Genomic DNA, 11252 nt, shown 5'->3' with positions numbered 1-11252 from the left:
ATGAAAACGGATTCTTCCAGAAATCAAAGAGAAAATCTGATCGGCTTCTAGCTAGAGCACCTCCTCTTGTAAGACGAGGACAACAGAAAACAAAAGGATAGAGCGGTTTCATTAGGGCGGCCTTCAACTCTTTCCAAACATGACATTTATGCAATAACCTTAATCTGCAAAACGATGTCTGACAGGAATAAAACTGAGAACTGAATGTCATTTTGATGTGAGCTTGTAGTGATTTGTGTTTCACACAGAAAACATGGGATTAATCAGATTACATTTAATAAGCAGGAATGAGACCTGTGAATACATGGCACAGTCGCATTATGTACATTTGTTAAGGAGATGGTGCACAGATATGGTTGTGGGGAGGGGCGGGGTATAGGAATCTTAAAATGACCCTTCAGTGGGCTCGGACTGAGCCTGGTGAGAAACACTGACTTTAAGTTAAAAACTTTTTTTAAATTTATTATAAAGAAACACCAAGAAACAAAAACACTACTGTTTTTCGCACATGAACTTCTATATACACCCTACGGAGAGGAAACTCACACAAACCAGATGGGATCTACCACAGTGCTAGGCTAGAGCCTGTTTTTTTTTAGTTCAGCTGGAATAATACACAATTCTGTAACACAACAATCAGAAACTAACCCAGAGTGAGGCCGTGTTCGTTCCTCTCTTTAGCTTATAACGCTTTTAAAGCTCATTGCACACCCCCGCCACCCCCACACACAGACATTTGTGTCTTTGCAGTGTTTCTATGTATGTGTGCATCGACACACGAGACCAGCAGTCTCTCTGCGGCCCTTCAGTGTCCCGTTAAGTAATCCTGGGTGGAGTCGGACGCAAACGAGTCTGCGTCCTCGTTGTCGGAGTCCTCGCTGCTGTCGTCGGCTGCGGGCTCGCCGGACAGGGCGATGCGGGCGTAATCGTCTGTGTCAATGGACTTGCAGAAGTGAATGGCGTACTTCAGCTTCTCTTCCAGGACCTGTTTACACGAGTACCTGGGCAGCTTGAGGAGGAAGAAACACGTGTAGGACTCTGGCAGGAAGTGGTCGGGGGGGTTGTACTTATCCAGCACCTGAAGACAAATGCGGAACATTAGTTTTATATTTAGAGCTTTATTTTATGTATTTGAATCAGGGCGAGAGATGTTTCTGCTGATTCTTTAGTCGAGAAAAAGTAGTAGTAGAAAAAAAAAAAGTGAAACAATTTCAAGAACAACGTTAAACATAAATGTTCATCTTTGCATGTGCACATGCGTCAGATTAGTTGCAGCCTGGCTACATGTCACGGTTACACGTCAGTTTACTATGACAGTATACAGTACGACATTTATGCAGGTAGTTGGTGACGCAGAGTCAATCATTTCACTCACGAAAAGCGTGAAAAAGAATCAGGGGACAGCTTTTAGGTTTCTCACCTGGACCACAAAGTCTCTTCCTCGGAAATCAGCGATGGTGCGCGGCAGACGTGTGCGGCCCCAGACGAACCTCAGGAATAGAGACCTCTCTGTGTTTGAGAAGGACTCCATCACGTCCCAGAACCACTGAATGAGAGGTGCTGTCGGCTCCACCCCTTTATAAGTGGCCACTGACTTCAGCAGGTGCAGCGGGATGTCCGGGCTTCCGCACACCTGCGAAGAAACAAACGCACTATAAAATTTGCACACAACCTGGGGACAGATGTGGCTTCACAGCCTAGAGCTGCTCTCCCTCACCATTGTTTCCAGCTCGTAGCCAGTGAAAAGTGACAGCAGGGGGACGGGGACCACTCGAGCCATTCCCTCACGCACTGCAGACACTTGCTCATCGAACTCGTGGAGTCTGCAGGAAGACAGAGGGAAACTCAAACAAATGCACAGCTGTTTTCACACATGCACTGCAGACCTCAACGTTTATAGGCCTTAGAATGATGAGACATCAAGCGACCTTTAACCTGCCAGCTACCCAGGGCATCAGTTCAGATTTTGGTGCATTAAAACTCAGTGAGTGGGCGTCATGATTCACTTTATCCAGAAACCTCCATCACCTAAACCACACAGAGTATTTCCTGCAGTATGAACAAGTCTGAAGCAGACTACTTCCTGCTGTGGACTTAATGTGAGAGAGGAGAGCTGTGGGAGATTTGTTAACCTGATGCTCTAGAAACTGTCCAGAGCTTATTTGTGAAAGTAGATTATTTGTATGCAGTGAGCATGTTCTCTTACCTGTAGTTGATGGCCAGGCGGACGTATTCTGCGCGGTTCTCCAGGGTGATGTGAGAGTACTTGGAGCTGAGCTGGATGTCTTGGCCGCTAGCATTGGGCACGGTAAAGGGCAGGGTCAAGGCCTCGAACTCCTCAGGTGTGGCCTCGTTGTCCCGAATGTACATCAAGCCAGGAATAAAATCCTTATCAACCTGGGGGGAAAAAACAGAGCAAATCACTGCTGGGAATTTGAACTAAACTGAGTAATAAACGTACAATTTAGCTGAACTTTACGCAACATTTATCCGTGTGTGTGTGTGTGTGTGTGTGTGTGTGTGTGTGTGTGTGAGCGTGTGCCCACATCTCATTAACACAACACAGTTCCCGTGAGCGCTGGAGTGATCCATTTTTTGGAGTCTTGTGCTAAATTCATTTCCCAGCTAACCTTTCCAATATCTCAGGGGCAAAACCACAAAACAAGGGCAGCTTTGTGAGGTAGAAGCCCTTTTTTCCACTCCACTGTTCCCCCAAAGACGGCTCAGGAGCTCATGATCAGAGTTTAAGGGCAGGAGTCGACTCACACCATCTCTGAGACAAAAGCTGAGGTTATGCCTCGCGACATTCTTCACTTCAGCAAGTATAGATTCTAACCTTTCTGAGGAGCAGCACAGTGTGAGTTTCGAGAAACATCTAGAGAGGTCCGTACCACTGCAGAACAGCGGAGGGGCTTAGGTTTTAATCTCAGGAGGAATATATACGAGTGGGTTTCTCCTCCATGTTATAATGCACGTCATGTGGTTTGTTATGTCAGATATTATACAACATTTTCAGTCTTTCACCTTTCCAGCTGCAGGGAGGAGGAAAAGCTGAATTCTGAGCTTCTGTCTGAGTGTTTTGTGGGTACCGGCCCCAAGAAAGAATGGACAATATGAAGCTATAATACGCTTTAAATGGCCCTTGTGTGAGAACAGATGTGGCTTTGACTCAGCAATGATTTTGCTGCCTCGTGTCAGAGTTTAAGAGTCGTTTATTCCTTTTACAATCATTTGTAAATCAGGAACAAAGACACAAAAGCAAAGAGATGCCTGTAGCACGCAGCTGATGCTTAAGTGCATCGGAGCTGGCATGCTGCAACTACAGAAAACCTGACTGCTTTCCATTTTGAGCATTCACCAACATTAAAAAAACAAAAACGGAAACGTATCATTTTAAATGCTCCTGAGTGTCCACGCTCTCTGCTCTGAGTGCATGATCACTTCAAATTCACTGTGGTTTTGCTTTTGATCTCTTTACTTTCTCCTTTTCCCCTTTGTCGCTTCCTTCGATGCAGACTCTTTCCACTTCTTGCTCTAATGCTGGGTCAAATTTACTTGCTCTATTGATAATTACATCTGGAAAAGAATTAGTAACTACAACACCGTCATCATTTTAAGCCTTTTTGTTGAGAAGCATTACATTTTATAGCCTGCATGAGTGAAATGGTTATTGTCCATGTCTGCACTTCCTTTACTTCACTAACCTTTACTTCACGAAACTATGTTTTTTTGTTTGTTTTTTTTGTTTTTTTTTGTGTCCCGTTTGGATCTTTAGCCTTCAGAATTGTTGTCTTAAGGCCAAGAAAGAAGCCAAGCGGATTTATTTTACCAAGTGGATCATCATGGCCTTGCCATATTGGTCCATTTGATTGACCTTTATTATAATTATGAATTTATTTTATTTTCAGTTGCTACAAACGGGACAGACATGACTGGGGGATAGGACAGGGAGAAAGAATGAAAGAAAGAGGGAGAGAAAGAAAACCAAAGGGGAGAAACTATGTTTGTTAAGGGAGGGCAGCCAGTTTGCTTCACAGGTGAAGTCAGAACTAAAAACGGCCAATGAGCTTCTCCTGCATTTTTGTTATTTTTAAACTAACCACTGGTTATGTGGAAACCTGCTACATCCCCTTTGCCTTTTTTTGCCTCCTCAGACAGCAAAACTCTTTGCCCAGCTGTTCTACTTATTGCAGCATCCATCCTTCCAGCTTCAGACAGATAAAGAGCAAAACAGAAGCACGGTCCTCTTTTGGTTGTGGTCCATGTAAAAGGAAAGACAGTGACAGCAGAGGGAATCAATCCAACTCTTAACCTCTTAGGACCTGGCGTCCACATATGCGGACATCACATTTTGGGTTGTCTAGACCAAAATACTAATGGAATAGTTCGGGTCTTAGGAGGTTAATAGTGTCTTTAAAAAAAAAACAAAAAAAAAAACCCAAAAAAACTACAAAGTATACTTATTTATTTTATAATAAGTTAAAGCAAAAATGAAAACAAACACGCCTGTGAGGGGGCTGTGCACGTACCTCACTGAGGTCAGCGATGGTCAGATTCATGCCTGCCAGCTGTTTCCAAACAGGCTCTGCCAAATTCAGGCTAAGAGGGCTTCCAGTCCGGATTGCAATCCCTAGGAGCACTCCTGCAGACGCAGCAAGGCAGAGGACATTACCCACAGATCAAACATGAACACTGAGCTGTGCGAGGACGCGTGAACCAATAATAAAAATTATGTGTACTAAATAAAACAAGCCAGGTGCTTTATCAGTGAAAATGCAGATGAAATATTTACACTTTTTATACTAAAAGCATATTTTCAGAGTTGGTTTATCTGGGATTAACACCCCAGTCCTGACTGGGAGATTAACTGGATTATACCTAGGAAGCGGAACATGCTCATGTGAAGAGCGGACTTGGCTGCGGGGTTTAGCAGGAAGCAGTCCCTGTTGGCGCCCGACTCGTCGCGGCCATTTGGGGTGACAATGAGCAGAGGAGTCAGTGCGTTCTGCAGCTCCTCGCACATTTCAGCGATGGACTCGCTGTAGCCTCCACCGCAGTCATCCACAGACTCCCCTGAGAAAATAGGTGCAGCGTATTTAAAACAAGGGTAAGAAAAAGTTTCTGACAGTTCGGAGTTTAAAGGGAGGCGTGGGCATCACAGCGTGGACACGTACCTACAAATTTGACCTTCCACACGCGATGAGGAAGCAGCAGGCTGTCGGGGCTAAAAGAGCTCATTTTGGCACACATCTGACCAAACACAGACTTTGTTCCATCAGGACCTGCCAGACCTCCTTTGCTACGGGAACGCTTCACCTGTGGGGTGAAGAAGAAGGGGAGGAAAGAAAAAAAATAGAGATTAGTTTGATCTGGTTCTGTTGTGGGCTTAACAACTTCCTGCTAGATAGAGAGGAAGTCCTGATGTGCATGACCAGCTCGTTATGACAGCTCCCACTACAGATACAACTCAAGTTAGATGAAGGGGAAAGGGGTGGAGGAGGAGGAAAGACTCCCTACAGACAAGCTGGAGAGCAGATTACACACCATGAAACAATCCCCTTATGAAAGACATCACATGTAACAGTCAGGAGCCAGTCTGGAACGCAGCCTCACAGGGAGAGGGAACTACAGTAAGGGGGGCCGGAGACTTGAAAGTAGACCAAAGTGAGTGATTATGTGAGCTATATGCATGTGTTTCTAAAAGTACCTGTATCCTGTTCAGCTCCACCACAGGTCCATGCTGTCTGTCCCTCACCATCGTGGCTTGAACTACCTTCCTGAAAGCCGCTTCCTGTTCAAATAATTTAAAGAAATGTTTTAGTGCCTGTCACATCATGGAATTGGTTTCTCAGTACCGTGCTGTCCCACCTTGCCCTGGGAGATGAGAATGCCCCTGAGTGTGTCGAATCCCACCGAGGGGCCATGGCCCGTCTGACCGAGCCGGCCCTCCAGGTCAAACATCGGTATGCACGGGCAGAAAAGCTCTGAGATGTGATGCAGCAGCACCAGCCTGTTCCTCAGGGCCATGATCGGGATCTCCTGCAGGTGGTTGTACTCCATGGGAACCTGAAACACAGCACACGCTCATCTGGTTGGATCTGGCTTTCATTTTTTTTTTTTTAAATATATTTTTATCTGCACAACTTTAATGCCATCTACTGGAAGCTGAAACCTAATTTTTTTACCTCAGTTTCTACCTTAAGTGAGTGTAGTACCTGGGCAGGCAGCTTTCCTGCATTAGTGGGCTTGCTTGTGGACCAGGCCAGAGTGTGAGCAGATCCACAGGCCACCCTGTTGATTTTCTTGCCCTGCAGTGCAGCCACCAGCCGCGGCCTCTGGATGGCGTTCGTAGTCCCATCTCCAAGTTGGCCTTCATCGTTGTCACCCCATGTGTACACTTCTCCTGAGCCAAACAAGCAACAAAACCTTTTGTGAAGCTAAATCTAACTCAACATAACCGATCTGCTAGGTTTAATGATAAAGAGAATTTGTACCAAAAAAAAGCACGATCGCACAGAAAACATTCTTCCTACCATCCTCTGTACAGCACACACAGTGAAGGGACCCCGTAGCGATGGCGATGACTTTCTTCCCTTGTAGCCCTTGGACCTGCCTGGGCCTTCGAACGTGGTCATCAGAGCCATGGCCCAGCCGATGGTAGTCACCTTTTCCCCTTTAAAAGGACACATTAACACACCACGATGAGCCACCTCATCACAACCAAATACAACACCTGAACTTGACAGCTCGTCTCTGTACTTACCACGTATACACAGCTCCAGACTTCGTGAGAGCCACAGAAAACTGCGAACCACACTCGACTTTGACCACTCCAAGGCCGGTGAGAGAGTCAATCTGAAAAGCAGAGGGACAGGTTAACTTTCAATTTTTCAGCATTGAAACGTAACTCACGTTTGTGGCTTTTAAAACACCTTGATAAGGTCTTCCTCTGTAGAGCCGACATTACAGGAATAAAACGCAGAACTACGTCATCATTTCATTTGCACTCTGCCACCGTTTCTATCCTGTTCTGTCATTATGAGTGAAACAGTGAAGCTGATCATGTTAGGGTGAGGAGCCGAGAAATCCTGTTACATTTACTGAAAAACAAAAAGGCGACAAGGCCTCAGAACCAACCTGTGTCTGTACACACAGAGCTTTAAAAATAAGAACAACGCTACATATGTCTAAACAAGCAAAATACTCATTATACATTAATATAACGCAGCACATTACATTTTGGTTCCCTGTCCTTTTGTGTTTACAGTGTACAAATATTACCAAACAGAACAACAAACCCTTCCGTAAATTCAAAACAATTTCGGTAATGAAAAACTGCAAAGCTAATTCTGGATTCAAAAATTTTTTGTGTACCAATTTTCTCATGATAAGTATGGTCAAAGGTTTTGGGGTTTTTATTATTTGAAATTAATCCATCCATCCATTCGCTTCCGCTTATCCTTTTCAGGGTCGCGGGGGGCGCTGGAGCCTATCCCAGCTGTCATAGGGCGAGAGGCGGGGTACACCCTGGACAGGTCGCCAGTCTGTCGCAGGGCCAACACACAGGGACAGACAACCATTCGCACTCACATTCATTCGCACATTCACACCTAGTGACAATTTGGATTTTTCCAATTAACCTATCCCCACAAGCTGCATGTCTTTGGACGGTGGGAGGAAGCCGGAGTACCCGGAGGGAACCCACGCAAACACGGGGAGAACATGCAAACTCCACACAGAAAGACCCCGGCCTGATGGTGGAATTGAACTCAGGACCTTCTTGCTGTGCAGCAACAGTGCTATCCACCGTGCCACCGTGCTGCCCATTTTGAAATTAATATTATTTGAAATTTAAATTATTTTTATTGAAATTCACAATCTTTAAACTGTCACGTTCAGCAATTTAATAATTATGTGGAAAAACAAAAATAAAGATTATTAAAGCAAGTTCATATCTCTGACCCTTTGATATGATCTCAACTTTCCAGGGTGGAGAGTCAGAAACAGAAAGTTGTGCTTCCATTACAGCCTTTTCATGGTCTTCACCCTCAGGACCTTTTCTAACAGTCTTCATCTTTGCATATCCAGGTGGTGCCAGCATAACTGTTGTACACCATGACAGGTGACACCATTCTCTTGCCGTGGCCTTTAAGTCATCTTCAAAAGCCAATCTTACCACACCAAAGAGAAGATATTTGGCAGCATGACACACCCTTCTATGTATTTAGCAAAGCTGCTGCTTAACAAAATTGGTAGTACCTAAAAAAGTGCAGTCTGGCCCCATTTTACATGAACCTATTTATCTATTTTTTGGGGGCACAAGAATTTACAATAAATACCTTTAACTAAAAGTTGTGTATACTGACTTTACAAAGAACAGAAAACTGATTAGGTGATTCAGACTCTGGTCTCCCACATGAAATAACTAGAAAACTGAGGTATAACTGATGCCTCTGTTCACCTCCAGTACACACTGCTCTGTAATCCTTCTTACCTTCATGGGGACTTTGCAGCCATCACTGCCTCCCCGGCCCAGTTTGCCATAGTCCCCATCTCCCCAGGACCAGACCATGTCATCATCAGTTAGACATAGTGTCTGGGCATCCCCGCTGCCGCAGGCGACATCAATGACTCTGTGACCCTGCAGTGCATCCACCTGGATAAAGCACACACAGTTACTCTTTACAAGTTAAGCACATTTTATTTTTATTTTTTTTTTGAGTCTTGTGAGAAACTGAGTCGAGTGACCACAGACCAGCTTGGGTTTAAGCTGGTCCTCGCTGTCTCCGTGTCCCAGGCGTCCATAGCGACCCTTGCCCCACGTGAAGAGCTCTCCGCTGGCAGTGATGCAGGCACTGTGAGCTCCTCCGGCTGCAATATCCACCACTTCCACTCCCCTCAGAGACTCGATCACACGGGGACGGTCACAGGGGCTAAAGACAAAAGGACGCACAGTTAGCACAAAAATTTACTTTACTGTCCAAATTTTTGAGTGAGGTTTAGTTTTATATATATGTATGAACTATAAACTTAATATGAAAGAGGTTTTCTTATTTTTAGTGCATGTAGTCTTAACCTTCTGTTCCCATGGCCGAGTTTCCCGTCCTCAGCTTCACCCCATGAGTAGACTTCTCCCTCAGAGGACAGTGCCAAGCAGTGCTTTCCTCCAGAGTTCACAGCCACCTTTCTGATGAACACGTGCTGAATCGACTCCAGCAAGGTTGGGGTCGACACAGACTCAGTGCCACCGATACCCAGCCTGCCCCCTGCACCATATCCTGTGGCATAGAGCTGAGCATCGACAGAAAATAAACTGGTGTTAGAACCCAAAGCAAAAATAAAGGTTGAGCTGACTTTACGTACACAGTCTGTCGTATATTTAATCAAGCCATGCATTTTTACATGACAAGTACATGACTTTAAATTGCGATACTTGGAGTATGAAATATCACACGATTAAAAAGGCTGGTTCTGTCCTGGGTGTCAGACTGGAGAACCTGGAGGTGGTGTCTGAGAAGAGAATGCTAAAAAAAGCTTCTTTGTATCATGGACAACCCCTCCCACCCCATGCACGCCTCCATGATGGACCATCGGAGCATATGCAGCAAAAGACTAATCGCCCCGAAATGCAGAACTGACCGCCACAGGAAATCCTTTGTGCCGGTGGCAATAGGACTGTACAACTCATCCTCGCTAACAAAGTTATTCTGTTTCCATTCAGACCGTGCAATATCACCCAACAGTTTTTCATCGAACGTTTGTTTCATCTCCCCATCATAATGCTACTCTCTTTTATTCATTTGCACAATACTATGCTACTTTTAGAATCACCTTCACTGATAGCTGAGATATTTATTTTTCAGGATATCATTATATTGTTACTTGTTAGAGTTATTTGATATTATATTTTGCACTATCCTACTGTATATTACTGTATACTAGTATTCTATTGTATATCCTATTCCTCTGTCCCTCTTGCTGCATTGAGCATGTGTATGACAAAAGAATTTCCCTCGGGATAAATAAAGTTCTTCTTATCTTAAAATTTTCTGCACAGATTAAGTTATGAGAGCTCAGAAATGCTGGGGGAAAAAAAAAATCTTTTTGTACTCTGAGGAAAATATTCATAGTATTAATTTACTTCCTTGAACGGCTTCATTGAATATACTAAAGCTGGGGGAAAAAATGTGCTAAAGTGGGAGGTAGTGATGCATTTTTATGAATGATCCTACAGTAGTCGTGCAGCAATGGTTCAGCTGATATTGTCGATGTATGCTCTGTGAAGGGTTACTGGCACAGAGGTTTTCATGACAGGTAAAAGCAAACACACCTTTCCATCAGCAGTGACAGCAAACAGAGTCTGCTCCCCACCAATAAGCTGGATTGGCCGCAATGTGGCGAGGGCTTCTGTAGATGTAGGTACTTTGACTTTTGCCCCCTCAATGCCCCCTAGCTGCCCTCTGTGGTTGTGCCCCCAGCCGTAAATGGTGCCACTCCCCCCGGCAGAAAGCGTCCAGTCATCTGGGCGCCGGTTCATCCACTGCACAAGCTGCTCGTCGTGCTCGCGCTTGAATAAGTCGTGACTCTCATGCAGGGTGTTCATGCTCTCGTGATCTGCCATGAGCTCGCGAATTTTCTTTGTAACCTTTAAAAGGTGAAGGAAAATGGATTAGAGAGATTTTCAGGGCAAAATGAAAGCTTGCACAGACAACACAGCTGTGCAGACGTACCTCATCCAGGAAAGGTCTGGGTAAAGATGTTCTCTTATCTAGAGCCACAGCCACTCTGGAGGCAGTGCAATATCGGCGGAACCAGGCCCACTTATGTGTCTCCGCACAGCAAGGTAAGGTATCGAGCTCGAGGTCACAGGCAAGAGCAACCAGTACCTGGGCAAAGTGTTAAAGTTATGCTCTGCAAAGGAAAACTATGGTGTTACCGTGTATTTAAGAGAACAACTGCGTGTATACCTTGAAAAATGGACTGTGAAGCAGCTGTTTCCCTCCGCGGACAATCGGGTCTTCGTACTCATACTGCCTCTGCAGAGCCTCAGGCAGCCCCTTGACCAAAGCAGCCAGAGCACTACCTGTGAAGCTCTGAAAAAAGAAAGGCCATCGGTCAGTCGCATGTGCTGAGCAACCACATGTATAACTAACACTCGTCTTTTCTTCAGGAAGAAATGTTTTTTCTGGACTTTTTCTTTTCTTTTTTTTTTAGCTACAACATCTTCACGAGAGTCAAATATTTTTTAGCTC

The 11252-nt window shown here is 44.9% G+C and overlaps 1 protein-coding gene across 7 annotated transcripts in view; it reads right to left on the bottom strand.

Moving 5' to 3' along the window:
* Nucleotides 1-259: 259 nt before the first annotated feature.
* Nucleotides 260-11252, bottom strand: part of herc2 (HECT and RLD domain containing E3 ubiquitin protein ligase 2) — a 61921-nt gene continuing 50928 nt past the window's right edge. For all 7 annotated transcript variants that reach the window (XM_080297174.1, XM_080297178.1, XM_080297176.1 and 4 more), the window contains 18 exons: nucleotides 10968-11093; nucleotides 10731-10886; nucleotides 10331-10645; nucleotides 9077-9291; nucleotides 8756-8933; nucleotides 8495-8656; nucleotides 6764-6855; nucleotides 6534-6673; nucleotides 6216-6403; nucleotides 5869-6066; nucleotides 5708-5791; nucleotides 5175-5316; nucleotides 4879-5073; nucleotides 4530-4642; nucleotides 2207-2397; nucleotides 1718-1823; nucleotides 1421-1633; nucleotides 260-1078 (listed from right to left, as the gene is read on the bottom strand). In XM_080297174.1, the coding sequence (XP_080153300.1) occupies nucleotides 806-1078; nucleotides 1421-1633; nucleotides 1718-1823; nucleotides 2207-2397; nucleotides 4530-4642; nucleotides 4879-5073; nucleotides 5175-5316; nucleotides 5708-5791; nucleotides 5869-6066; nucleotides 6216-6403; nucleotides 6534-6673; nucleotides 6764-6855; nucleotides 8495-8656; nucleotides 8756-8933; nucleotides 9077-9291; nucleotides 10331-10645; nucleotides 10731-10886; nucleotides 10968-11093 (3087 nt within the window). In that variant the 3' untranslated portion in view covers nucleotides 260-805. The remainder of the gene's footprint in view (nucleotides 1079-1420; nucleotides 1634-1717; nucleotides 1824-2206; nucleotides 2398-4529; nucleotides 4643-4878; nucleotides 5074-5174; nucleotides 5317-5707; nucleotides 5792-5868; nucleotides 6067-6215; nucleotides 6404-6533; nucleotides 6674-6763; nucleotides 6856-8494; nucleotides 8657-8755; nucleotides 8934-9076; nucleotides 9292-10330; nucleotides 10646-10730; nucleotides 10887-10967; nucleotides 11094-11252) is intronic.

Source organism: Astatotilapia calliptera, chromosome 23 (assembly GCF_964374335.1).
Source record: "Astatotilapia calliptera chromosome 23, fAstCal68.1, whole genome shotgun sequence".
Lineage (NCBI taxonomy): Eukaryota > Metazoa > Chordata > Actinopteri > Cichliformes > Cichlidae > Astatotilapia > Astatotilapia calliptera.
Note: the sequence above shows the minus strand (reverse complement) of the source record. Positions and strands in the feature narration are given on the sequence as shown.